The sequence below is a fragment of the Pipra filicauda genome, unplaced genomic scaffold (genome assembly GCF_003945595.2).
Source record: "Pipra filicauda isolate LSUMZ 115617 unplaced genomic scaffold, ASM394559v2 scaffold83_size3615187_pilon, whole genome shotgun sequence".
Classification (NCBI taxonomy): Eukaryota; Metazoa; Chordata; class Aves; order Passeriformes; family Pipridae; genus Pipra; species Pipra filicauda.
This window is the reverse complement of record NW_024105020.1, coordinates 3,052,189-3,075,073: the sequence shown is the minus strand read 5'-3', so window position 1 is coordinate 3,075,073 and position 22,885 is coordinate 3,052,189. Positions and strand designations below refer to the sequence as shown.

General features: G+C 37.4%; 1 protein-coding gene across 1 annotated transcript in view; it reads right to left on the bottom strand.

Moving 5' to 3' along the window:
* The window catches only part of MGAT4A (alpha-1,3-mannosyl-glycoprotein 4-beta-N-acetylglucosaminyltransferase A), a 78,709-nt gene that overhangs the window by 26,450 nt on the left and 29,374 nt on the right, over positions 1-22,885 (bottom strand). The window contains exons 4-9 of the mRNA XM_027718078.2: positions 21,879-22,019; positions 18,975-19,108; positions 8,330-8,376; positions 7,607-7,720; positions 6,920-6,995; positions 5,461-5,575 (exon numbers count right to left, since the gene is read on the bottom strand). Coding sequence (XP_027573879.1) covers positions 5,461-5,575; positions 6,920-6,995; positions 7,607-7,720; positions 8,330-8,376; positions 18,975-19,108; positions 21,879-22,019 — 627 coding nt within the window. The remainder of the gene's footprint in view (positions 1-5,460; positions 5,576-6,919; positions 6,996-7,606; positions 7,721-8,329; positions 8,377-18,974; positions 19,109-21,878; positions 22,020-22,885) is intronic.

Sequence of the window (22,885 nt, the reverse complement as noted above, 5' to 3'; positions counted from 1 at the left end):
AGTAGACCTTCCCATGAGGTGTCAGAGAGATGCACAATACCCTGCAACTCAGAAGACAGAAACATCCCCACAGTATTGCTCCAATCTCAATGCAAGCAGACTGAAGAGACAGTTTATCCTCTTCCAGGATCTATACACAGTCAGGCTGCTCTAGAATCCTTTTCTTCTTTGTCCCAAGGACAGAGCAAAAGAATCAGACTGACATTTTTTCCTTTGACTTGCTCATCTTCTGAAGAGCACAAGGATTACAGTCTTTAGTTGTCATCACTCACAGACCATGTAGCTTAAAACTGAGTGTTAAGGTACAGGATCCTTACCTACAATTAAATAAACTGAGAACAAAACTGAAGAGTAGGAATTTACTCTTTCCCCTAATTTAAGTTATCCTAATTTTATCTAAAATAGAAACAGAGTATCAACAAATTATTTACTTCCATAGGGTAAACTAGTCTAGGCCCAGAGGCACCTTTCTCTAGGCCAGCACACTACTGTCCACCATGCAGTCAACCACCCAGGACTTCAGGAATAATTGAGCTGCCATGGTGATATCATAGGACACACCAGGAAAAAAAAAAAAACAACAAAAAAAAAAAAAAAAAAAAAAAAAAAAAAAAAAAAAAAAAAAAAAAAAAAAAAAAAAAAAAAAAAAAAAAAAAAAAAAAAAAAAAAAAAACAACCAAAAAAACCAAAAAACCACACACCACACAAAAAAACCAAACCAAAAAAAACCACCACCAAACAACAACAACAAAAAACACCCCCCCACGCAAAAAAAATCCAAACAAACAAAAAAACCCAAGCCACTCTGATACATACAACTACAATTAGTCAGAATAAACCAGTAAGCATCAGCTCACTGTATCTTCAGCCCACTAGCATCTTCAGTGGCCTCTCTGCATTACACTGCCCAGCACCATGGAAGTGTTCAACAGTGGAGACAAAGCCACCTCACATTAATTTCTAATGATCACTGGAGCGCAGATGAACAGGCAACACCCTGCCCCCAAGACATGCCACTGTCTCCCTTCAGTAACCAAGGACAGATATCCACACATTACTTTCTGAAATGCTGTCACCACCTTCCACACAGTTTGGCACAGCTTTGCCACGGTCCCTTATCCTTCTGTGTAACACTGCATTCCTCATCCGTCATTTCTGTCTCAAGATACCACCATCACAGTAGCTCTGCCATAGATCCATTTTTCCCCTTTTTTTCTCCAGAACACACTTCCTACAGCAGCTTAAAAACAGAGCTCTTCAGTGAAGTCTCTGGCAAAACAAGCCTTCAAAACTCTGGAACCCTGACAGTCCACAGCTAGCCTCTGTGATAGAAAGCAGCCCAGTATAACTCCTACTCCACAGATCCAACACCCAAACCCCTCTGAATCCAAATAAGCCAAGCCCTTCCTTAGTCTCTTCTAAGCAAGAGCAGCAGCAGCAGCAGCTTGGCTTCCCTGGGGCATAGCCATAGCCCAAGAACAAGCAGCAGCCTTTGCCAAGGTCCTTCAGTCTTGCAGCCTCCCATGCAGCAGCATGTGAGCCACAGAACCATTGAGATGCCATCCAAATCTAGGCTACAGAATGCTCATTGGCCACCCCCAATAGGTAGTCAAAGATCATCAAGCCAAAGAGACCTAAGCAAAAAACTGCAGTCAACATGCACTGTCTCAAACCAAAGAGAACAACCGAAGCAACGGCTCATCGCGCTGTGTTTGTGCACTGGTACAGTACATGGGAACATACATAAATCCAGGAGACTCTGCGGACAAAATGTCATAGGTTGCAGATTCTGGATGCATACAACCTACCATTGGAAAGAAACTTCAAAATCCAAAGGAATTAAGACTCAAAGGCAAAATCTTGCTCCATAAACCCCTAGAGATATGCAAAATGTAGAAGACATTCTCCATATAATTTATTGATAAAAATGAGAGCCTGGAGTGGAAAAAAATAATTGTGGACTACTTTCTTCTATTTATTGAGCCCTGCCAAGACTTCTATATATTTTTCAGTCCACTTAAATGCCATCCTTAATGAACTATTCTGGCCCTCTCAGTATTCTTGATAAGTACAAGATATACTTGAAATAAAGCACTTTGTTTGCTACAATTCTCTGAACTTCAAACATCTAAATCATTCATTTTCATTCTTCTGCATAAAAATAATTAAATGCACTGAGTCTACACCAACAATAATTTATACCCACAAGCACATATTCTAACTATAGTTGATGTTTTCAATGCTTTCCCTGTTAATGATATGCAAATTACTGGCATTAAAACCAGAACTTCTTTGAAGTTATTTAAAGCTCAAATGTTTGACTTGATCTACTCTTCCCCAAACTTTAACTATGTGCACAGCTTGAGCAAAATTGTAATCAGAACAACTTAAAATACTCAGAACAACAGGCCTTAAAACATCAGGGCACAGTAAGAACTCAGAGGAACTATATAAGACAATGTAAAGGCTGATTTCAGACCATTCCATTAACTGTTTGTTACAGCTGGCATAGAAACAGTGCAGAGTATTGCAGTTCCTCTGGAAAACACTTCAGCTCTCAAGCAGTTGGAAGATAAATCAATATTTCTCATAAAAAGCTAGTAGGACTTTCCTACATTCTGTCACAGGGACCGCAGTGCAAACCAGAATCCAGAGGAGCAAAAGATTCTTCCACAGAGCTTCTTAGGGAAACATCATACATCTCACACATTATTTATTAGATACTTGACAGCACTTAAGACTATGCTCTCACTATAAAAAAAAAACCAAAGGAAGCAACATCTGCTCTGTGGCAGAGGTGACAGAATTCTATAATCCTGCTGTCAGCCTAAATAGCTACATTTGCCACTTTCTCATGTAGCACTTGCATAAATTAAATTTTCCGGTCAGAAATACATCATGACAAAAAAGTTTTACCTAGCAAACTTGCAAGCTGATCAAGGTTTCCAACAGTCTACAGTGAATCAGCCACACTTCTCTTTTTTAGAGATTATTTCAAAATCAGTCACATTTAGGCAACAGTTGCCCAGAGAAGTTGGGGATGCCCCATCCCTGCAAGTGTTCAAGGCCAAGCTGGATGGAGCTCTGAGCAACTTGGTCTAGTGAAAGGTGTCCCTGCTCACAGCAGATGGGTTGGAACTAGGTGATCTTTAAGGTCCCTTCCAACTCAGGCCGTTCTATGAATTTGGTGCTCTAATTTCTCTCTTAGACATTTATGCATAAAACTCATCCCCAAACTACTTTTGCTCTTCCCCATAGCTATGTGCATTACCAAATAACCATAGTATCAGTCTGCATCAAGATCCATAAAGGGAAATCAGAGATGAGGCAAATCTACATTACTTGCATAAAATTTCCATGCAATACATGGTTACAGCACACCAATGTGTCTCAAAGCCAAAAGTTTGAGTTGTTTTGATGAATATTAATTCTTCTCTCAAAACTTAAAAGCAGGATAAGTAGCTAAATTGGGAGAAGAAAAAAATCTAATTTAATTTTCTAGGTAGAAAAGCAACATTAAGATGTGTAGCCATAGCTAAATGCATCTGAAATTCTACTGATATCATCTAATTAAAAAGAGGCAAACAAATATGATACAAGGAAAAAAGAACAGGGATGCAAGCAGCAGGAGCTAACAACTAAATTTAACTACAGCCGTTTTCAGAGCCCACACTGACCACAAGTATATAAACTGTACAGAAAAACAAGATATTTTTAAACAGTTGTGTTTTTGATTAAGCCAAGTCTCAGTATTAAGAACTATCTACCTGCTCTTTCTGGCTTAGACACTGTGTCCTCTACAGCAGCACTGAGAACAGAGAGGGGTGTGAAATACACAAATATTAAGCAAGTTAAGTGATCTGAAATACAACTGCATGGGGTAGACAGTGCATGTCCTAAACTGTTTGTTTTATGCACATTTTGATATGTTAGTCTTACCAAATGGCAATTTGTGACTGCGCTCTACTACCAAATCAAGCAAATGTAGAGTAACTGTAAATTACTTCTACAGCTCAGGAACAGAATTTTCCTTTGAAGTGCAATTAGGACTGGAGCTAAAATTCAAATTGTGGGTTTAGCTGGGGTTAGTGTTTAACTGTTCAAAAGTAGAAACAAAGTCTAATCAGATGCCAGTACTCAACCAGTCTTTGCTGACACAAACAGAATGTTGCATGGGGCTCCCCAACCCAAGAGACAAATCTATTTAGGGCAAAGGTCCAAATTATTTAAATTTTTTATACTAGGCAGTTTCATTTCCTATTTCTCCCACCTCTCAGACGACAAAACCAGTCCCATAATTTATTCAGCAACAGTGCATCTCTGATCGTAGCCCAAGGCAACAAAGCAGATTAGTTATGTGGTGGTCAGGTATATAAGGAGACTTTACTCTGCCCATTTCTTCTCCTCCTCTCCATTGTTTCTGTAGGTTCGACTGGAAGGCAAGTGTACAAAGTACCATTCTGTACCCCAAAATAGCATGTATAAGAGATAACTACTCTTTTCCCTTCTACTCCAGGAGCCCCTGAGACCCTGAAAGTCAGGGAACTATTGCACACCTGATGCTGAGCTGGAAAGAGGACAGTATTTATTCACATACTGCCAGCATTCTCAGTTCTCAGTATGACCATTATCGGTCACTGAGCTAAAAATGAAACTATTCTCTGGAAAGTAGATCCAAAGTAAAGAGAACAACAAGAATTTCTTGTATCTCCCAGCTTATCGCTTTTAAACAGATCATGATACATCACTGCAGAAAAGAAATAACCTTTTTATTTGTAAAATCCCTTCAAAACTTCTCTTTCATTGCTTTCAAGTCTATTATCTTTCTATAAAACATGTTAGTGTTTTCTACAGCACCCTGGCAGTCAATCCACAACAACCTGAGATCCTGCTTAACTTCTGTCCCTGCTGCTCATTGCAAATGACAGACAGACTCCAGCCACATCTAGGAAGAAGCAGACTGTCATAACTTCTCCCCGATGAGTTAAAAAGATGGAGATAGAGCAGGCTTTGCAACAAAGACCAACTGACGCCTGCTGATTCTTGGAAATTTTGGCACTAACATCAACGAAGTTATTTTAGGAGTTAGTTCTATGTTTTTTCTTTACTTCAGTCAGTTGTGTTTTAATGACATTTTTGTTTTAACAGTAGTTAAATTCAAAATAAGTCATGCCTTGCAGTTTGACTGTATTTTTATAAATTAATTAACTTTTCATTATAAAAATTCCCTCTTTTCCAACAGTTTGAATTTGCCTCAGTCATACAAAAGTATACAAAACAAATGAGGGGTCAAACCAACAACTATAAGTTAAACCAGAGATCCTAAAAAAATCAATGAATTTCTACCTCTTGGTCTATTTTCAGTACAAAGAAGATAGCTTTGAAGTCAGATCACTATTCATTTACAGTCTGAGGATGAATGTGTTATTTCAAACTACATACAAGTGAACATTTTCTTACCAATGAAACCCAGCTGAGAAAATTCTAGAATCATCCAATCTTCAGAAGCAAGCTGAAGTGCAAAATTTTTTATTGTGCTGAAATAATTCTGCTTGACAACGATGTCATCTTCAAGCTAGAGGAAGGTAGCAGTGATATCAACATAAATAATAAAATAAAAGCCTCATCAAAGCCATAGGAAAAAGTACAGTTAGGAAATACTGATTTATCATATATTGTTAACACAGAGCCATATATGTCTAATCCTAGCACTGGAATAACTGTTGTAGGGATCAGTCAATACAGAATCCTTCTGCAGTAAGAATCCACAAACATATCTCAGCTTCTTAGCTGAGAACATTGCTTTTCCACCTTCTTTCTTCAGAGAAAAATTATCCATGAAATAATGTCAGTCTAAGTGACATCTTCAGGAGAACAAGCAGAATATCTGTATTACTTGTACACAAACATGACTCTCTTTCCTCACAAACCTAACAGCACTGAAAGAGTTTCTCCTCTGAGACAAGAAGCCGAGACACTGTCTACAGAAACGGGATTCATTTCACCTGGGTTTAACTGTCCAATAAAAGCACAGGTGCATAGTCTAAACTAACCACCTAGTCCAGGCAGCAGAACTGCCAACATGGGGTGCTACAATCCTTTTAATTCGTAAGTGCAGGCATTAAGGACCCTGCTTTTCCTGTCCTTTCTCCCAGTGCATTCATGCTCTCCCCTGTGTGCTGGCATTAATATTCAGTATCAAACAAGACTGTCTCATGTTGTTGGCTGCACAGCTTCCAAGACAGCTGAGACTCCAAGAGCTCTGAGAGAGGAGTCAGCATAGCTTTATGAAAACTAGACGAGATGTGTGGGACTTTACACCCCAAGGACACAGTCACAAAATCTAAATAAAGATCATTAGAGCAGCTACTAAATCCACAATACCTGTAGGTAAGACTTCTACTTCAAAGCAGAAACATGATAGGAACAATTCAGAGCCAAATTAAAGAAGAACTGCTTAACTCTGTTCTTGGAAACCTCTTTAAAAAAGAAAAAAGAAAATGTGTCTATACTCAGTCATATTAAAGTGACACTGCACTTGCCTTCAAAAGAAAGTAAAAAATGGATTTTTGCTTGATTTCCACTAAAAACTATACTGGCATTTTTTTGCCTAGGCAACTCAACAATAATTCATTTGGGGGACAAGGAAAAAAGAGTAGTTAATCTGTTTGGATTCCTTCACTTTTTTTGCTAAGCATCTTAAGTCACATAGGACAAATTACTTTTTCCTTCAGAGACAGTGAGACAGCGTCCTTCTCAAATTACTTCCTCATACACCATAACCACCATACTTAATGCCCTCCTTAAACTATGGGATCAAGTTATCTTTGTTCTGCGTTGGTCTTTCTGATGTGTCCAAGAGCGTAATTTCTGGAAACTCATTTTAAAACTTGTCTCAAAATAAAGAAAAGAAATTTACCTGAATGTAATAAACTCCCTTTTTCTGGGCATACATCATAAGAAAACAATAATCCAAGTTTTGTTTTGTTCTCCATCTGAAATTAAATCAAAAGCTTAAGGTTTCTGAAAAAAGGGTTTCAATACACACTGGCAATATAAAGTAAATCTCACTATGAAGAATGAGGCATATTAGTGAAATGTTAGGACAGCTGCTTTTGGCATTGTTCCCTCGGGAAATCCTCTGCCCGAAAAAAGGAACAAAGCTTTCACCTTATGCTTTAATACAGACATAAAACTGGTTCAATTTGAATCTGATTTTGTGAAAGCTACCTGGCATTTCACTAAAAACACATGTGCATTTTAATTGGCAACTTAGCAGGAACTACTGGGTTTTACTGGAAGTATTTCAGGAAGAAAAACAGTAAACAGAAGAGTCTTCATAGAGGAATAAAAATACATCAAATCTCAGTTCTCCTCCCAAAATTTAACACTAAATTAATACATCCAAGCATAGGCTCTGATCAAGCACAAAACAACACAATCAGTTGGAATGAGATGGATTCACAGAGCACTTTTAGCATCCCCACACTTGCAAGAATTACAGTAAGAAAACATTTCAAGAATTCACATCCCACTTGCCATTTTATAAACAATGAAAGTGTGGGTGTGGGAGGAGATGGGAAAAGATCTGGAGGAATAAACTTACCTTACTCTCTCTTTTGAGTCTCCAAATGTCTCTTTCAAGTTTGTCAAGTCAGGATAGTAAGATGCAGGAGGGGCTATTACTTCCACCAAGCCAGAATTGATCTCTGTAGAAAATCTGTCAATAGAAACATTCTAAAGTCACATGAGAGATTCTGAGTCCTGCAGACATCCTTCTTGCTTTCTGTTGGTACAGTTATTGTGTCTGGTAACAAAAACGACTTATTCAAACAAGGCGTGTAAAACAGAAGCAGTATATAAAAAAGTACTGTTTTCCTTGGCACCTCCTTCAGAGCACTATCACCTCTCACCAATCAGAATCAAACTACATCCTAAGCATTTCTTTTGCCTTTCTTTGTTCACTACCTAGTGATTTTTTTTCTACAGATCTCTTTAAACATATGGAATACAAGGCCTTAACACAGTGTTGCAAATTTCCATTAACGTGAAAACAAAATAAACATAACATAAACATAAATCTGTTTATGTTGCACCAAATAATTTAATACTACTTATTGTTCTACAATGTAACTGACTGAATCACTGCCTCTTACTTTGTCATCTATTACTTTTTTGTTCAAAAGTCCAAAGCCCCAAGAAACAAAAAGGCATAATCTCTTATTTCTAGAGGTTTTTTTATTAATTACTTATCACAACCTGATTAAAGAAAAATCAAAAAGCAAACCCACCAATAAGCTAAGAACCCCCCCATAAAACTACAACTTACTCTTTTTCCAGGCTTGCAACAACACTGTTAACATAATCGAGATCAGTCTGGAAAAAAAACAAACATAAAAAATGAATAGAACACTTAACAGTTCTGGAGGTACATTTCAAAAGAGCGAAGTGTAAACACTGCAGGTAGCTGTCCTTGAAAATCCCTTTCAGTGTGTAAGCTATTGGAGTAATGCAAGAACACATCACAAATGTAACTAAGCCATATCTAATATGAGAAGAAGCTTTTATTTTTTTGAAGAAAGGGGAATATTTACCTCATATCTGCACTTAACAGACAATTGTTGGTATTTTCTTGCTACATCTCACGCACTTTATGATGAAATCATCACTGAGTGTTTCTGTATTCAACCTGGCTGTACACATGCATTCCAGGAAAAGAGTTCATAATTCATGTGACTGAAAACCCTGACCTTTGTTACACTTATTAATGATCTGATGTACTATTTATGTTTTTGAAAAGAAAATTTAGTCTATAAATCAACCCAGATTCTGGTGGCTCATGAGGATTCTGGAGAAAGAGCTGCCTTTGAAATGCTAGAAACAAAAACCAGTTCATACTTTTTCTGATGAATTTGTATTGCAGAGTATCATTAAAGGATTATACCCAGAGAATAAATCCCTTTCAAGCATTTCTATAGAATTGTTAATCTTGTTTGATAAAGGTGCTTACCCCTTGATCTTAAAAATCACCATTTTTTATTTTTAAAGATTAGTTTTACGAAATCCAGCATAATGCCAATGACGCACACTTTTCAAAAAGGACAACAACAACAGTGGGTTTCTTTCAAAATCAAGTTCTAAATACCAAAGAGTATGTGAATAAAAAGCATTTGTCATAATTTTTTCATATGTATTTTCTTCATAAGTGCTATGCCTAGTGCTGGACAGAAGTTCTGACCAGCAGATAAGGTATTCACAACTTAAAACTCATCTTGCAGTGAATTCCATACAAGAAGACTCACAAGTCCATATGGACACTGATAATCACTAAGTGTTTAAAATACATATATGAATTGTTCATGCGCATTTAATTAATAGAATGGAGGTAAAGACATAACTTTTTCTCGTTTGTACAACACTTGCAAATCAGTGACCTACTGACTACCTAAAAATAATTTTAGTATATCCATATTTAACTGAAGCATTTTTTTTCTCTCTTTTCGAAACCTTTTAAAGACTAGAAATACAGAAATTGCAGTTCAGTCATCATACAAAAAAGGCAGAAATTTGCATTTTCAGTTGGCATGCCACCGGTCCAGTATTAATAACTCCAATATTTGTAAAACAGTCCATACCGTAATTGCATGGAAAAATACAGGATTTATATATAAATATATCTACCTACACACACTCAGCAGAAACACAGTTAGTTTCTATACAGTATTCCAAAGATTAAAATAAATGCCAAACTTCATCCCAACTGGAATCATATATTTGATCACAAGCCTGTGCATTAGTGGAAGTGTCCTTAGAGTGAACATAGCTTTGACCTGTTTTCTAGACTACCATAAAGCCTTGCTACTACTTTTAAAACCTTACACACTTATACAGAAAGCATCACAGTCAGGACAAAAAAAAGTCTGGAATAGGAGGGTTTTTTCCTAATTTCCACTATTTGTCTGTGTCCGTCACACAAAAGGTTGGCAGTTTCCCAGTCAGAGCTGCAATCACAATAGGGTCACATTAAAAAGATGAAGCTTGTAGTCTTCCAATCTCATACTGTAATCTGGGTTGCTGTCCAACGAAGTTAAGAAGGTCTGGTCTTGTTCAGCTGCTCTGAACACAAGACACAGCAAATACAACTGCTGGTTTACTAGGTAACCTTTCCTTCTGAATCAACAATCACTGCACCACTGTAGTACAAAAGGAGATGCCACTTTTAAAACGAACATGAACATGCAGAATAGAAGAGTTGATGCTATTTTTCACATGATCAAATGCATTAAAAACTTGGTATTCTGCCATCATTTCTAAATAAGCAGTTGTATTTATATCTACCAACAGCACCTGAGATTCAGAACCAGGACTTCAGCACAAAACTCTTCCCCTCAGGACAGCAGGTCAACTGTCCTCCTTCCACATCAGAACTTTGCCCAGTCTAACATTAAATAGAATCTTTGCCAACACCGTTTTGCTGTAGTCACGTCCCAGGAAAGTGGCACTTCAAAATTAATTCACGCAACATCATAAAATAAGAAGGAAAATATGCAATAAACTTGATCAATCTGTGACTATACACAAGGCAGGAGTTAGGTAGATAGAAGACTTTGCAGGGTAGTAATGGAAGGAAATCTGCAATAGCTAGATTAAATCTAAGGATCTTTCAAGCAGTATCAATAAATTCAATTAGTAACTTAAAAGCAACAGAAAAAAACGTATTATTGACCAAACTCTATTTCCCCTTTTTGAGGAAGAAAGTGTTTACTGCCTTGACAAAATAAGACATAAGGTTCTCTTTATCAACCTGCAGGACACAAGACTGCTTGTCTTCAAGAACCTTAAACAGGACAAGACAAATCCAAATTAATAAAAAGAAGACACCTTTGAAAGACAATGTGTAACTGTTCTTTAGGCTTCCAGTGAATATCATCCGGTATATACTAGGCCAACTTTTATAACACATATGATGAACTTAAAATCTGTTTCATGGTATCAGTGCTGCTTTTAACTATTGAAAGGAAATGTCACTGGTGATCCCATCCATAGCAGCGCAACACTTACGATTACAGTAATGAATGTTTTTATCTACCAAATCTGAAGGCACTACCAAAACTGTAATTTTTTCTTAGTAAAATTCTTAAGGTTGAAGATTAAATAATCTCTAGGAGTTTCAGACCCATGAAAAAGAAGCATAAATGAACATTTTAAGAACAAATCCCTTTAAAGCAATTAAATTAAATTAAAGCAAAATTGTGTTAGTCCCCAACCAAAGAGTTAACACTGCCAGCCAAAAGAATCTGTGTATCACATGAAGCATTACAAACAGGTTTGTCCTGGTGAGTGAATCTCTGGGAATTTCATAATGAAATAAGCATGGGTGGTCATTTCAGTATCAGCAGTTCAAGTCTTTTGGCCTGTTCTTCCTTCCAAGGCATACTGATCTCCAAGAGAATGCAATAACACTTGAGAGTGAGACATCTTCCTTTAACTGTTCATAAAGAACAAAGATTGATCCACATCAGCACCTTGCTTCCAGCAGAGGCAGCCATGAATAGATACACAGCAAAGAGTAAGAACAGGACAAGCATACGCAACACCTGCTTCTGCTATCATCCACACTGCAATTACCTTCAGGTTACTTCCTGAGACAGATGTGATTTTATGTATTTAATATTCCTCAGCAGACTCATCTTCAAGATATCTCATTAGCATCCCCTTGAGCCCATCTAAACTTTCAACAAGAAAAGAAGATTTTAGCTTAAGAGATCTGTGGAGTTTCATAAGCTTGTGAACATGGCTATATCTAAGGCTTGACTCCTCATACCAGCAATTTTGATAAGAAATGCATATTTTGATGCTTTGATGAACCTCTCAAAAAAAAGCCTCAGAATCTGTTGTGGAACGCACTAAAGTTTCAGACTGTCAGTGAAATAAGTTTTAAAATTTCGTCAGCTTCTGTAAAATACTGAATAGAATTCTCTAAAGTACTTTTCTCTAGTGCAAGTGAGGCTGTGCTTCAAGTTTGCAATTATTCCAGCATTTATCTGAACAAACATTGTTATTCATAACAAACACAGAAAGAACAGAGCAGCAGTGAACTTTCCAATCTTTTTTATTGATTTTTATGAGTGTCTGCACAGCAAAGCAGCAGAATATATTAGCTAGCAGACAAAACAAGGGGTTAGAAAGTTCTAATTAACAGATAGCCAAGTGGCGCACAAACCCAAGATTTCTAGTTTTAAGAATAAACTCTTTCATATTGTTAAATCCTTACTTCATACCTTGAAGAATGACAAAGGGTGGACTGTTTCTCAAAACATAGGGAAACCTGTGGCACTTAAGACCAAAGGTTTATTTACTGTCCTAAGAGGCAGATGCATAGAAAAAAAAAAAATGCAATCATAGAATATCTCAAGTTAGAAAGGACCCACAAGGATTGTCAAGACCAATGCCACTTGCAGGACTACCTAAAACTAAACAATAGGACTAAGGGCATAGTCCAGACACCTTTTCAACTCTGACAGTGCCATGACCGCTTCCATGGGAAGTCTGTTCCCACGACTGACCACCCTCTCACTGAAGAAAATTTTCTTAATGTCCAGTCTGAACTTCTCCTAATGCAGCTTTATACCATTTCCATGTGTCCTGTCACTGGTCACCAGACAGAAGAGATCAGCACCTCCCCCTCTGCTGCCCCCTCAAGGAAGTTGTGGAATGTGATGTCACCCCTCAGTCTTCTCTTGTAAGTTTAACAAACCAAGTGACCTCAGCAGCTTCTCCTAAATCTTGCCCCTGAGGCCTTTCACCATCTTGGTAGTTTATCTAGGCTGTTAGATTATCCACATCTTAATTCTTAAATGAAATCTACCAGAAGTAAATCTTAACTTATTCAAGACCACCTTGCAAAAAAAGGAAGAAAAAATCCCTGGGAAACAACCATTGTGTGGTCATTTCACTGCTTACTAATTACTACAATTTTATTTGATCTTTCATCATCCCTGTAGAACAGGGGCGGGATAATTTTACCATGTATTTCAAATAATAACAAACAATGCAAAATTACAGCCTTCAGAAAAGGCAAAGAAAATGCATATTTGCCTTTGAAACAGTGAAAGTACATATGAATGTATTTACCCATATACAAGGCACTAAAACTTACATAGGAAAAAACAGCCACTAAAGTGGCATTTGCACCTATTTTGGGATACTTATTCAATGAAAAAAAAGCCCTTAGGAATAGAAGTGCAGCAGTGGCTTCCAGTGGTTGCAGTAGCATAGGGATATAAATAAAGCCTGTGAAAAAAGGTAATAATATCTTTTAGAGGTCAACAAATGCAGCTGGAAAAAAATTATTTTCAGGAAAACAGTGTCTGCTTTCAAATCTGAAGCAGTGAGTTCAAGTTAAATACAGGGAACATGAGAACAAGATGCAAAGCAAAAAACAGGAATGAGAATACTGTCATAACATAGCCATCTAATATTACATAAGCAAAATGTAGCCCATGTCCTACATGAGCTAACGACTTCATCCCTCCCTTATTGAAAGCCCCCACTCTACCACATAGGCAAGAAATATCTTTCTCTCTCTAGTAATTTCTGTGATTAACCCAATTCAGTCCAGGACAGGGTTTCACAGTGCAAAAGCCTTTGGCAGCAATAGCAGGAATACAAATATACTCTGGTTTCTCCCTGCTCTTGTGCCCTGCATGTCAGCTCCTCAATCATGAGGGCTGTGGATTGTGCTGTGAAACACAACACCACATCAGAGAACAAGTTTAGCTCTTAAGAAGGCCAGAAGAGTAAAAAACATCAGAAGGCAATTCAAAACAGGACATTCAGATGCATGTTATGATAGTGTCATACGGCATCCTACTAGTTCTGTGTATATTGCAGATGAAGCCTGGTTTGTGGAGTCTGAAAGAAAGCAGCATATACAGCCTTGCAACATGGAAAACTTTTTCTTGTCCTTGAGGGAGCCTGTAAATTTTTGCAAAGGTTTGTTTTCCAGAAGACAGGCAAAAGTACCCTTCAACAATATGTGATCTTTATTTGGAGGACAAAAGGAATTTGTCCTCATTATTTTTAGGTCAAGGCAGACCACCATAGAAAAATTTGACAGTGTTGTCCAAAACTCAAAAGTGTCGGTCCAGTCAGTCATACAGATATGAAGTCACCTGCTACAATGCTTCTGAAATAAGATTATTACTTGATACTTCCCATCTCACAAATACCCTAGATGTCCCCAGAAAGATCAGATACAACTCTGGCTACTAATAATTCCCCTACCAGAAGCATCAAGTAGTTACTGTGGCCCAGGTGCTTCTCAGAAAGTATCTTAGAGAAGCATTTCAGTCATTCAAGTCTAGGGCTTGAGAAAAGAGCACAATCCTGAATTTTATCTTTGTGCTGAGATACTAAATTTGTCTCGAGTACATTAAAGCTTTCAAATCATGTCAAGGATCTTTTCTTACATCGAAGAAAGATTTTATCATCACTGGTTTAATTCCTCATAAAAACTTTGCTAGTCACTGACATGGAAAGAGGAGCATAAAATTCGATGTTGGTCACCAGTATCAGCATCATCATCCATACTCTCTGGGTACCAAAGATAAGGTGTCGAAGAAACAGGGACAGCAATAACAGCTTAAATACCTCAAATTCCCGCTGACAGGTCAAACTACCTTTTCAGATACAAGAGCTGGCAGTGTATCTAGAAGGTGTGTTCATCCTGATCAGTTTTGAATGAAATGTCCAAAAAAAAGGCTACCATCTGTGTAGGCCTTTATTATTTGGTGAGGATAATGGTATCTTCTGGCACAACAGCTTTGTCTTTTACTTTTTTAAATATATATATTACATACATACATATGTATGTATATGGCAAGATCTACCGGTCTTTTTCCAAATCAAGATGCACAGTCAGATCTTTTGAGGACTAGGAACACACTCTCCAGGGCAACTCCAGGAAGGGGCAGCTCACAAGTTTCCAACAATTAGCAGAAAGCATGAAACATCTGTATAGCTGGGATGATGCTAAAACATCTGGGTTGAGAGCAGCACAGACAAAATACTCTTTTGTTTTCTATCAAGAGAGCTGCTTATCAAAGAGAACTATAATTCATGCCCAGAGCAAGAAGAGGTGAAAATACAGGCTTGTTTATTTTGTGGAGAAGTTTTACACGCTGCACTGCAATGTTAATACCTACAAAACAGGTTCAGCAAGGTTTGACCCAGTATGTACACCCAGTGCTTAATCTGCTGAGGCTTTGCTCATACCAGCACACAGGATGGTACCTTGCTGGGTGCTTGTGTCACACTGACCCAAACAGCACAGAAACTCTTCCAAAGAAATAAAGATTCTCCACAAAAGGAGCACAGAGAAAACACTATTGAAGATCAACATAATTTAGCAGCCACTGTTTACATAAAGAGATGACACGGTGACAGCAAAAGATAATCAAGATATACAAGTTTTCTAGTTTAAGTGAACTGTATATACATGACACAACAGAGTAAGATTTAAATAGGCAATATGCAAGAAAGTGTAATACATGGCCTAGTGCTCTAAGAACAAATGGTTGGGTAATTATTACCTAGTCAGATGTAATCAGCAGTGTACAGAAATAGCAAAATCCTTTTGCATACCTGTAGTGTCATCCAATTTTTCCTGAAATTATTTGTCCTTCCGACAGTTTTGGTCAAATCAAGGGGTTATAGTCTTTCCAGCACACACTGATTACTGTTTGTACAAAAGACTGTGCTAAGTGCAATCTCTGATTAATGAAGTGGACTGACAATAATATGTGATATATTTAGAATAAGTCTAAGATGCCTTTTCTTCACTGTAAATGAAATGTCCCCACAGAAAAAAAAATAAACTGTTTAGATACCAGAAAAGGATTTAAATTTCTCTCATATTCAGTAGTGCCTGTATATACATGCCTGTTGTTCTGTTATGATCATGTTAAGTACTTCAAAACCATGTTTACCATGTTCGTTACAAACCTATTAAATAAAAATAGGTTTTATATAAATAGGTTAAAAAACAATTTTCATCTGGATTTCATAGCTTTTTAAACCTAGAGTCTGAAAGCAAATTCTCATGCAGAGCAGGTTTATGAGATGTGAATCGTTTGTTTTCAAGTCATCTGATGAGCCTATGAACAAGCTACATTGTGAGGGGGAATAAAAAGATTTTGAGGTATAGGGGTATAATGAATCATGCCTATTTATTAGTCATCCTAATGAATACCTGCAAATTATTATGCAATAAAGTTATTTTCAGAAATTGGAGAATACAGACATATTTGTCAGTTACAAGGACAATTGTACAGTTTACTGTCAAGTAATTCTACTAATGATTTAAATTGGTGATTAAATATCACATCAGCTGAGACATTTTAGAATTCCTTGAACTTCCAGTATGGAAATTTACTGTGTATAATTATATTACTGAGAAATATCCATACAGTAAATGATATGCAGATCTCTTTATTTAGCAACCATAATGCATCTATATTTACTAGCTGATCTGTTTACACTGTTGATGCTGTTTGCAGAAGGCCATTAGCCTTCTAATTTGTTTTCTAGTAAAAAATGAAATTACAAGAAATTAGTGAGATTGAACTACTAAAAAATTAGCAGTATTAGAAGAGTATTTTAGGGTGCTTGGCACAGAAAGATTACAGTCCGTGACTATGGCTTCTAGCAATGCTTTTTAAACAGTGTCAATTTGATTTCTCAAATAAAGATAGCAAGAAAAATACTAAAATCCCTTTAAAATACTATTTTTCATATAATTTTCTCATAAAAACATATTTGTAAAGTCTTGTGCTTTATTTGTTGTTGGTACGAGCTATAGACAAGACATGGATAGTAATTTTAAGCCTATTAGCAAAATTACATAACCTAACACTATGACCATTTCTTGCTGTATTTAAACTGCACATATGTTTGAGCAGAGGCCATACCTTTTTTCAGAAACTTTTGCCATTATTTTTAGTACAAGAGTTGGTCAAAGTTCTAATGTATTTTTAAATAAGCCTTCATTGTTGCACATAATAATGACAGCAATAGTCTCAGGAATTTTTGGCTAAGATACCCCACAGACAAAGCTATTTAAAAGATAAAGCCTTTCCTTCTGTTTAAGGAGAAACAGAAGTCTACCAGAGGAGTAGGCCTTCCTTCAAATAGCCAGAGAAAATGCTTAATAAACCTACACTTTTCATCTTGCAGAAGGAAGCTGAAATATATAGCATCAATCAGAAAAAACACAGCATAGTTCAGGATGAAGTATTTAATGTACCATATTAATCATTCAGAGAGCTCCCTGTAGCAATTACAAAACAAACTATAAGAACTTAAGAAAATATAAAATACGGTCAAAGAAATAGTAAGGCAGGGAAGATATAAAATTGGATGGAGTAAAGAAAGAGAAATGCAAATCTAGGGAATGGTTAGAACAGAACAAGAACTTAAACTTTGGTCTTTCAGATTTTCCCAGACATTCATGGCATGCAGTGCCCAAAGCAGATATGTGAGTAAGCAGGTAATACTGCTCTCAAAAAGGTGGATATAGAGATAAAACAGAGAGGGTAACCGTATCCTACTCCAGAGCAAACCACACAATTCTCCATGGGCACAGAAACAACAGCTCCCATGTTAAAATGTTCCATTCCTTTGCAGTCACTTCTGTAGAATCATTCCCAACATGAAAGAGAATTTCACATCACCTCAAAGGAAGAATGTTATTTAGCTATGATAAACTTGGGTACAGCAATATGGTTTGTCTAAGGCAAACAGAGATTGTGCAGCTGGGGACACTTCACTCCTATTCCAAGTCTTGCAGAAGACAGAGAATCCAGTGATAACCGTCTTCATAGCTCAGACCTCCTTAAGCAAAACAAACGAAACTTCGGTTTTACACCTTGAAAACAAAACACACTAAAAGGCAATAAAATTTCTCCAACTAATGTGAAGAAAAACACAGCATTCCAGTAATTCAAAATGAATTCTGTTTCCTTGATACTCTCAACCGATAGTTTTTGACTGACTATCAAGAAAAAGAGCAATTTATATTAGAAAACACTAAGAAACAGTTCTCAGATACAAGTAAAAAGTTTAGAAACTTTTCAAGGAAAGCTTTAAAATATGATGATAATAGGCATTTTAATACTTGTAGTTCTATTTGTGTTTCCACTGATTGACCCCTGAATGGACATTGGCTCACAGAATTAAAACCATTTTCAGTTATAATTGAGGATTTGAATTTTCATCTGTGGTACTCACAAATGACTGTTTCAGTAGAGCACTACACCGTTGGATGAAGGTCAAACATATATACACATTTCCCACTGTCCAAATCACATTTCTAAGAAAAGCACATAGAACAAAATAGGGACACGCAATTGCCAGCCAACTGAATTATTTCTGAAAGCACTCTACCAATTTCCTAAATTTGATTTCCACTAAATCAGAGCCAAAACTGAACAAACAGTCCAACTGAACACTGAATTAATCCATTAAAAAGGTCTGGACTTCAAACATTCACATTGTCCAGAAAATAAAATCAGTAACAATCCATGCCTAACATCTCAAACTGGAGCACTCATTTGACAAAGGACTAAGCAGTAGCATGAAGAAAATCCTCCCCTAGGACACCAGAGTTCCTTAGTCATTATTCTGATGTTGAAGGAATAAGGTAATTAGCACATCTTTGTCACTATGTATAAGCATAAGAAGAATTGCAAAATAACCAATCCACTAAACCATGTCCACTATTCCCTTAATAAATAGACAAAGCTGGGCTCTTCAGGATTGTTTCTCAGAAACCCAAGATTGACACCTATTCCTTTTCCTGGAAGAAGACAGACATCTGTCTACATCTTGAAGAAGATCCCCATCAGTTCCTGAAAGGAGTGTTACTTGTAATTAAAGACAGGTTAGAAATTGTGTAAGAATATTTAAGTGATTACCTCTCCTATAAAGACAACCATAACACAATCCAGTTTTTCTTCAGGGGACAGCTTATCAATAAGGGAGTGGAGCGTTTCTGTAAGGTAAGACTTGACTTTTCTTTTCACTGTAGGTATTCCCATTACAATGGAAACTGAAATCAAAAGAAACCAAAAATGTACTTTCAGTGACTTCATACACAAGATGGAAAACAAAAATCTTGCAATAAAGCATTACTTAAGAAATGCAAAGAGTTAAAAGGTCAAGAGCAAAAATATACCACCCATCATCAGGAGCATGATTAACATAATCACCACCAATGCTCAGAACAAACACAGCAAACAAAAAAGTAATCCTGGACATGCCAGATTATTGCACAAGTGTGGTGGGCTGATCCTGACTGGACATCAGGTATCCACCAAAGCCACTCTATCACTCTCCTCCTCAGCTGGACAGGGAAGAGAAAAATAACAAAAGGCTTGTGGGTGGAGATAAGGGCAGGGAGGGGTCACTCACCAATTACTGTTACAGGCAAAACAGACTCAAGGAAATTAATTTAATTTATTACCAATCAAATCTGCCTAGGGTAATGAGAAATAAAAATAAATCTTAAAACACCTTCCCCTTTACTCCTCCCTTTTTCCTGGGCTCAACTTCACACCCGATTTCTCCACCTCTTCCCAACCAGCAGCAGAGAGGTCAGAAAATGGTGGCTGCAGTCAGTTCATTACTCATGGTCTCTGCCACTTCTCTCTCCTCGAGGGGAGGACTCCTCACACTCTTCCTGTGTTCCAGCATGGGGTCCCTCCCATGGGAGATGGTCCTCCATGAACTTCTTCAATATGACTTCTTCCCATGGACGTAGTTCTTCATGAACTGCTCTACTGTGGGTCCTTTCCACATGGTGCAGTCCTTCAGGATCACACTGATTCAGTGTGGGTCCCCTCTGGGGTCATAAGTCCTGCCAGCAAACCTGCTCCAGTGTGGGCTCCTCTCTCCATAGGGCCACAGGTCCTGCCAGGAGCCTGCTCCACTGTGGGCTTCCCATGGGGCCACAGTCTCCTTTGGGCATCCACCTGCTCTAGTGAGGTCCTCCACAGGCTGCCGATGGATCTCTGCTCCACCAGGAACCTCCATGGACTGCAGGAGGACAACCTGCCTCACCATTGTCTTCACCACAGGCTGCAGGGGAATTTCTGCTCCAGCATCCATGGCACTACCTCCTCCTCCTTCTGCACTGACCTTGATGTTTGCAGTTCTCTCTCTCATACTCCTTCACTCCTCTCTCCAGCTCCAATTGCCCTTGTGCAGTTTTTTCCCCCCCTCTTAAATCTGTTATTCCAGTGGTGCTGGTCTGGCTATTGGAAAACTGCTGGCATCCTCACACAGAAGCCACCCCGGTAGCCCCCCCACCCCACCCCAAACATTGTCACACAAAAGCACCTCAAATGCAAAGCAATACAGCCCCAGCTACAATGCTATTAACACCATCTTTCAGCTGGCCATTTGACTCCCATGTTCCTTAACTTTTCCATACTCTTTCTTCTGCACCCTACCCTGAACACAGGGCTGGTTACCTAATGAGAAAACAGCAGATAACAGTAGGAATGCAGTAGAAGGATAAAGCAGACTTCATGAAGACAGCACCAGCATTCTGAGCCCCCTATGTGAAATGATTTACCACATCATAAATGTATTAAACAACGATTAATAATGTTGTTTATCCTTCCACATAGAGCCTGCTTTGCCTAGCAACTGCACATTAACAAGCTCTGAATTTTTAAAACAAACACTCAAATAATCACAGTGACCAGGAAAGGGAAAAGATGGGAAAATAATTTAAAACACTGAATTTCCTCCCACTGTTTAATTAAATAAATAAACCTGATTCCAATTTCTATTTTGTAATTCTAAATTTCTGTCATATATTCCCAGTGGGATATAATACAAGCTTCACTTAAAACAATAAAGGGATATTAGATTTCTCCTCCCTGAATAACATCAAAATAAAAGGTGGTTATAGTCAGAAAAATAAACCAATGGCTCAAGCCCACACATTTGTAATGCAGGCATGCCTTCTGTTAAAATAAGGAACAATCAAACTTACTGAAGTAATGAAAAAAATACAGGCCAAGAGTAACTACTGCTTGTTTCAAAAACAAGGAGGGGAAGGAAAAAAAAAAGAAGGATCTAGTGGACAATAACAGAAGTCTTCTTTCAAGTCAGGTAGAACAGAGAGAAACAAGGATTTATTGGTGCGGCCTTCAAGCTTAGAGACACACACACACTTTGAGGTATAATCAGCCTGGTTTGGCTATATGCTCAAGAGTGGGATCCCATGTAGCTATCCTAATGGCCAAAGCTCAGAATTTGTGAGGAATGGGAGGGAAAAAAAAAAAAAGGAGATCAAAAGTATTGCAGCACAACACTGATTTTTTGTCCTCCTCCAATGACTGCCCAGATTTTATTGATGCAATTATATCTGATTATCCTAGTTTTTTCAACTCTAAATTTATACATTGAAATACACTGTTCAGAATAACAGAAATGTCAACACTAAAATAACTATATCCACGTATGGTTGCCCCAGAAATCTGAAAAGCCAAAGGGATGTATCCATTAGCTGTTCAGAATCTGTAATGCTCGAACTTTGTTTCCTTTTAGTGACAAAAAATTCATCCAAACTAAATGCTTCTTAACGTGTACTTTAACAGGGCGTGGGGTGTGACCGAGGTTATGCAGAAAAGAGCAAAGCTGAAACCAAGCTCCTTTCATCTTGAATTCAGTGTGAATTCAAAGGATATCAATATCACACAAGTTAAATGAGATGTCCTTCATCTACCAAGTAATGCAGTAAATTATATTTCTAAAACAAGAAAGTCCTCCAGATATAAAATATGAAATAACCATTGCTATCAGCATACCTCCTGTCCTTCCAAGGCCAACCTGCACTGAGGGTTGAAGGCTTCCTTCATTTTTCAACAAATGAGGCAAATGGTAATAGATATTTGGCACTTGAAGAGATTTTCTACTTGTTAGCTCTTTCAACAATTTCAGCGTCTCATCTGCAAACATACAGGAAATCAGTAATGCAGAAAACAATATGAAGCCTTAAGCAATGGTAAACACTATAAAATTCCAATATTGGTCCTGACTGAGAGCCAGAACGCATTATACACTTTTCTGAGTCATTATATCTTGTGTACAAAGGAAGTATTTTCTTATTTTGATTTTTTAATGCACAACGGTCAAGACTCTTTTGCACCTACCTATAACCTTGCTACAGATACGTAAGATTTACAGAAGTAAAGTGAATTTACAGAAGTAAAGGATGCTCTACACTTCTTTGGGGGTTTGATAGGTTTGTGGTTGAGGGTTTTTTAAAATGAATCAAAATGGGTGGCTTATTTATCTAGGTTATTTTTTACTTGCACTTACAGAGCTCATCACCACACAGCGATGCCACTGCAAATAACTTTTCAAAGCTACAAATACATATTGGAATACACTGCACAAACAGATTCAAAATAAAAATAGCATTAAATATACAACTGAGATTTTGAGTATTCCTACTTAAAAAAAAAATGCTAATGCGAATTTAATTTATCCATTAGAGTACTTAAAATAATTCTTGCTCTTTCTGGATTAACTGCCTCTCAGGATGTCCAGGTGGCTCTCAAAGTTGCAAACAACAGTTTTTAAATTCCCCTGCTGTGCATGTTGATTTTCTTGCATCAAGTGTGAAAACAACTCATTTCAAATGACACATATGATAGCATATGGATCTTTGAAAACTTATGGGCTCAAGTTAAGTAAAAAACTATACTTAAGGTTTCTAAGATAAAATTGTGAAGATGTGAGAAAAGTAATGCCGTAAATGTAATTCCTCTCAGATCCTGAGTGCAGCTTCTACAAAGATAGAAGAGTTTTG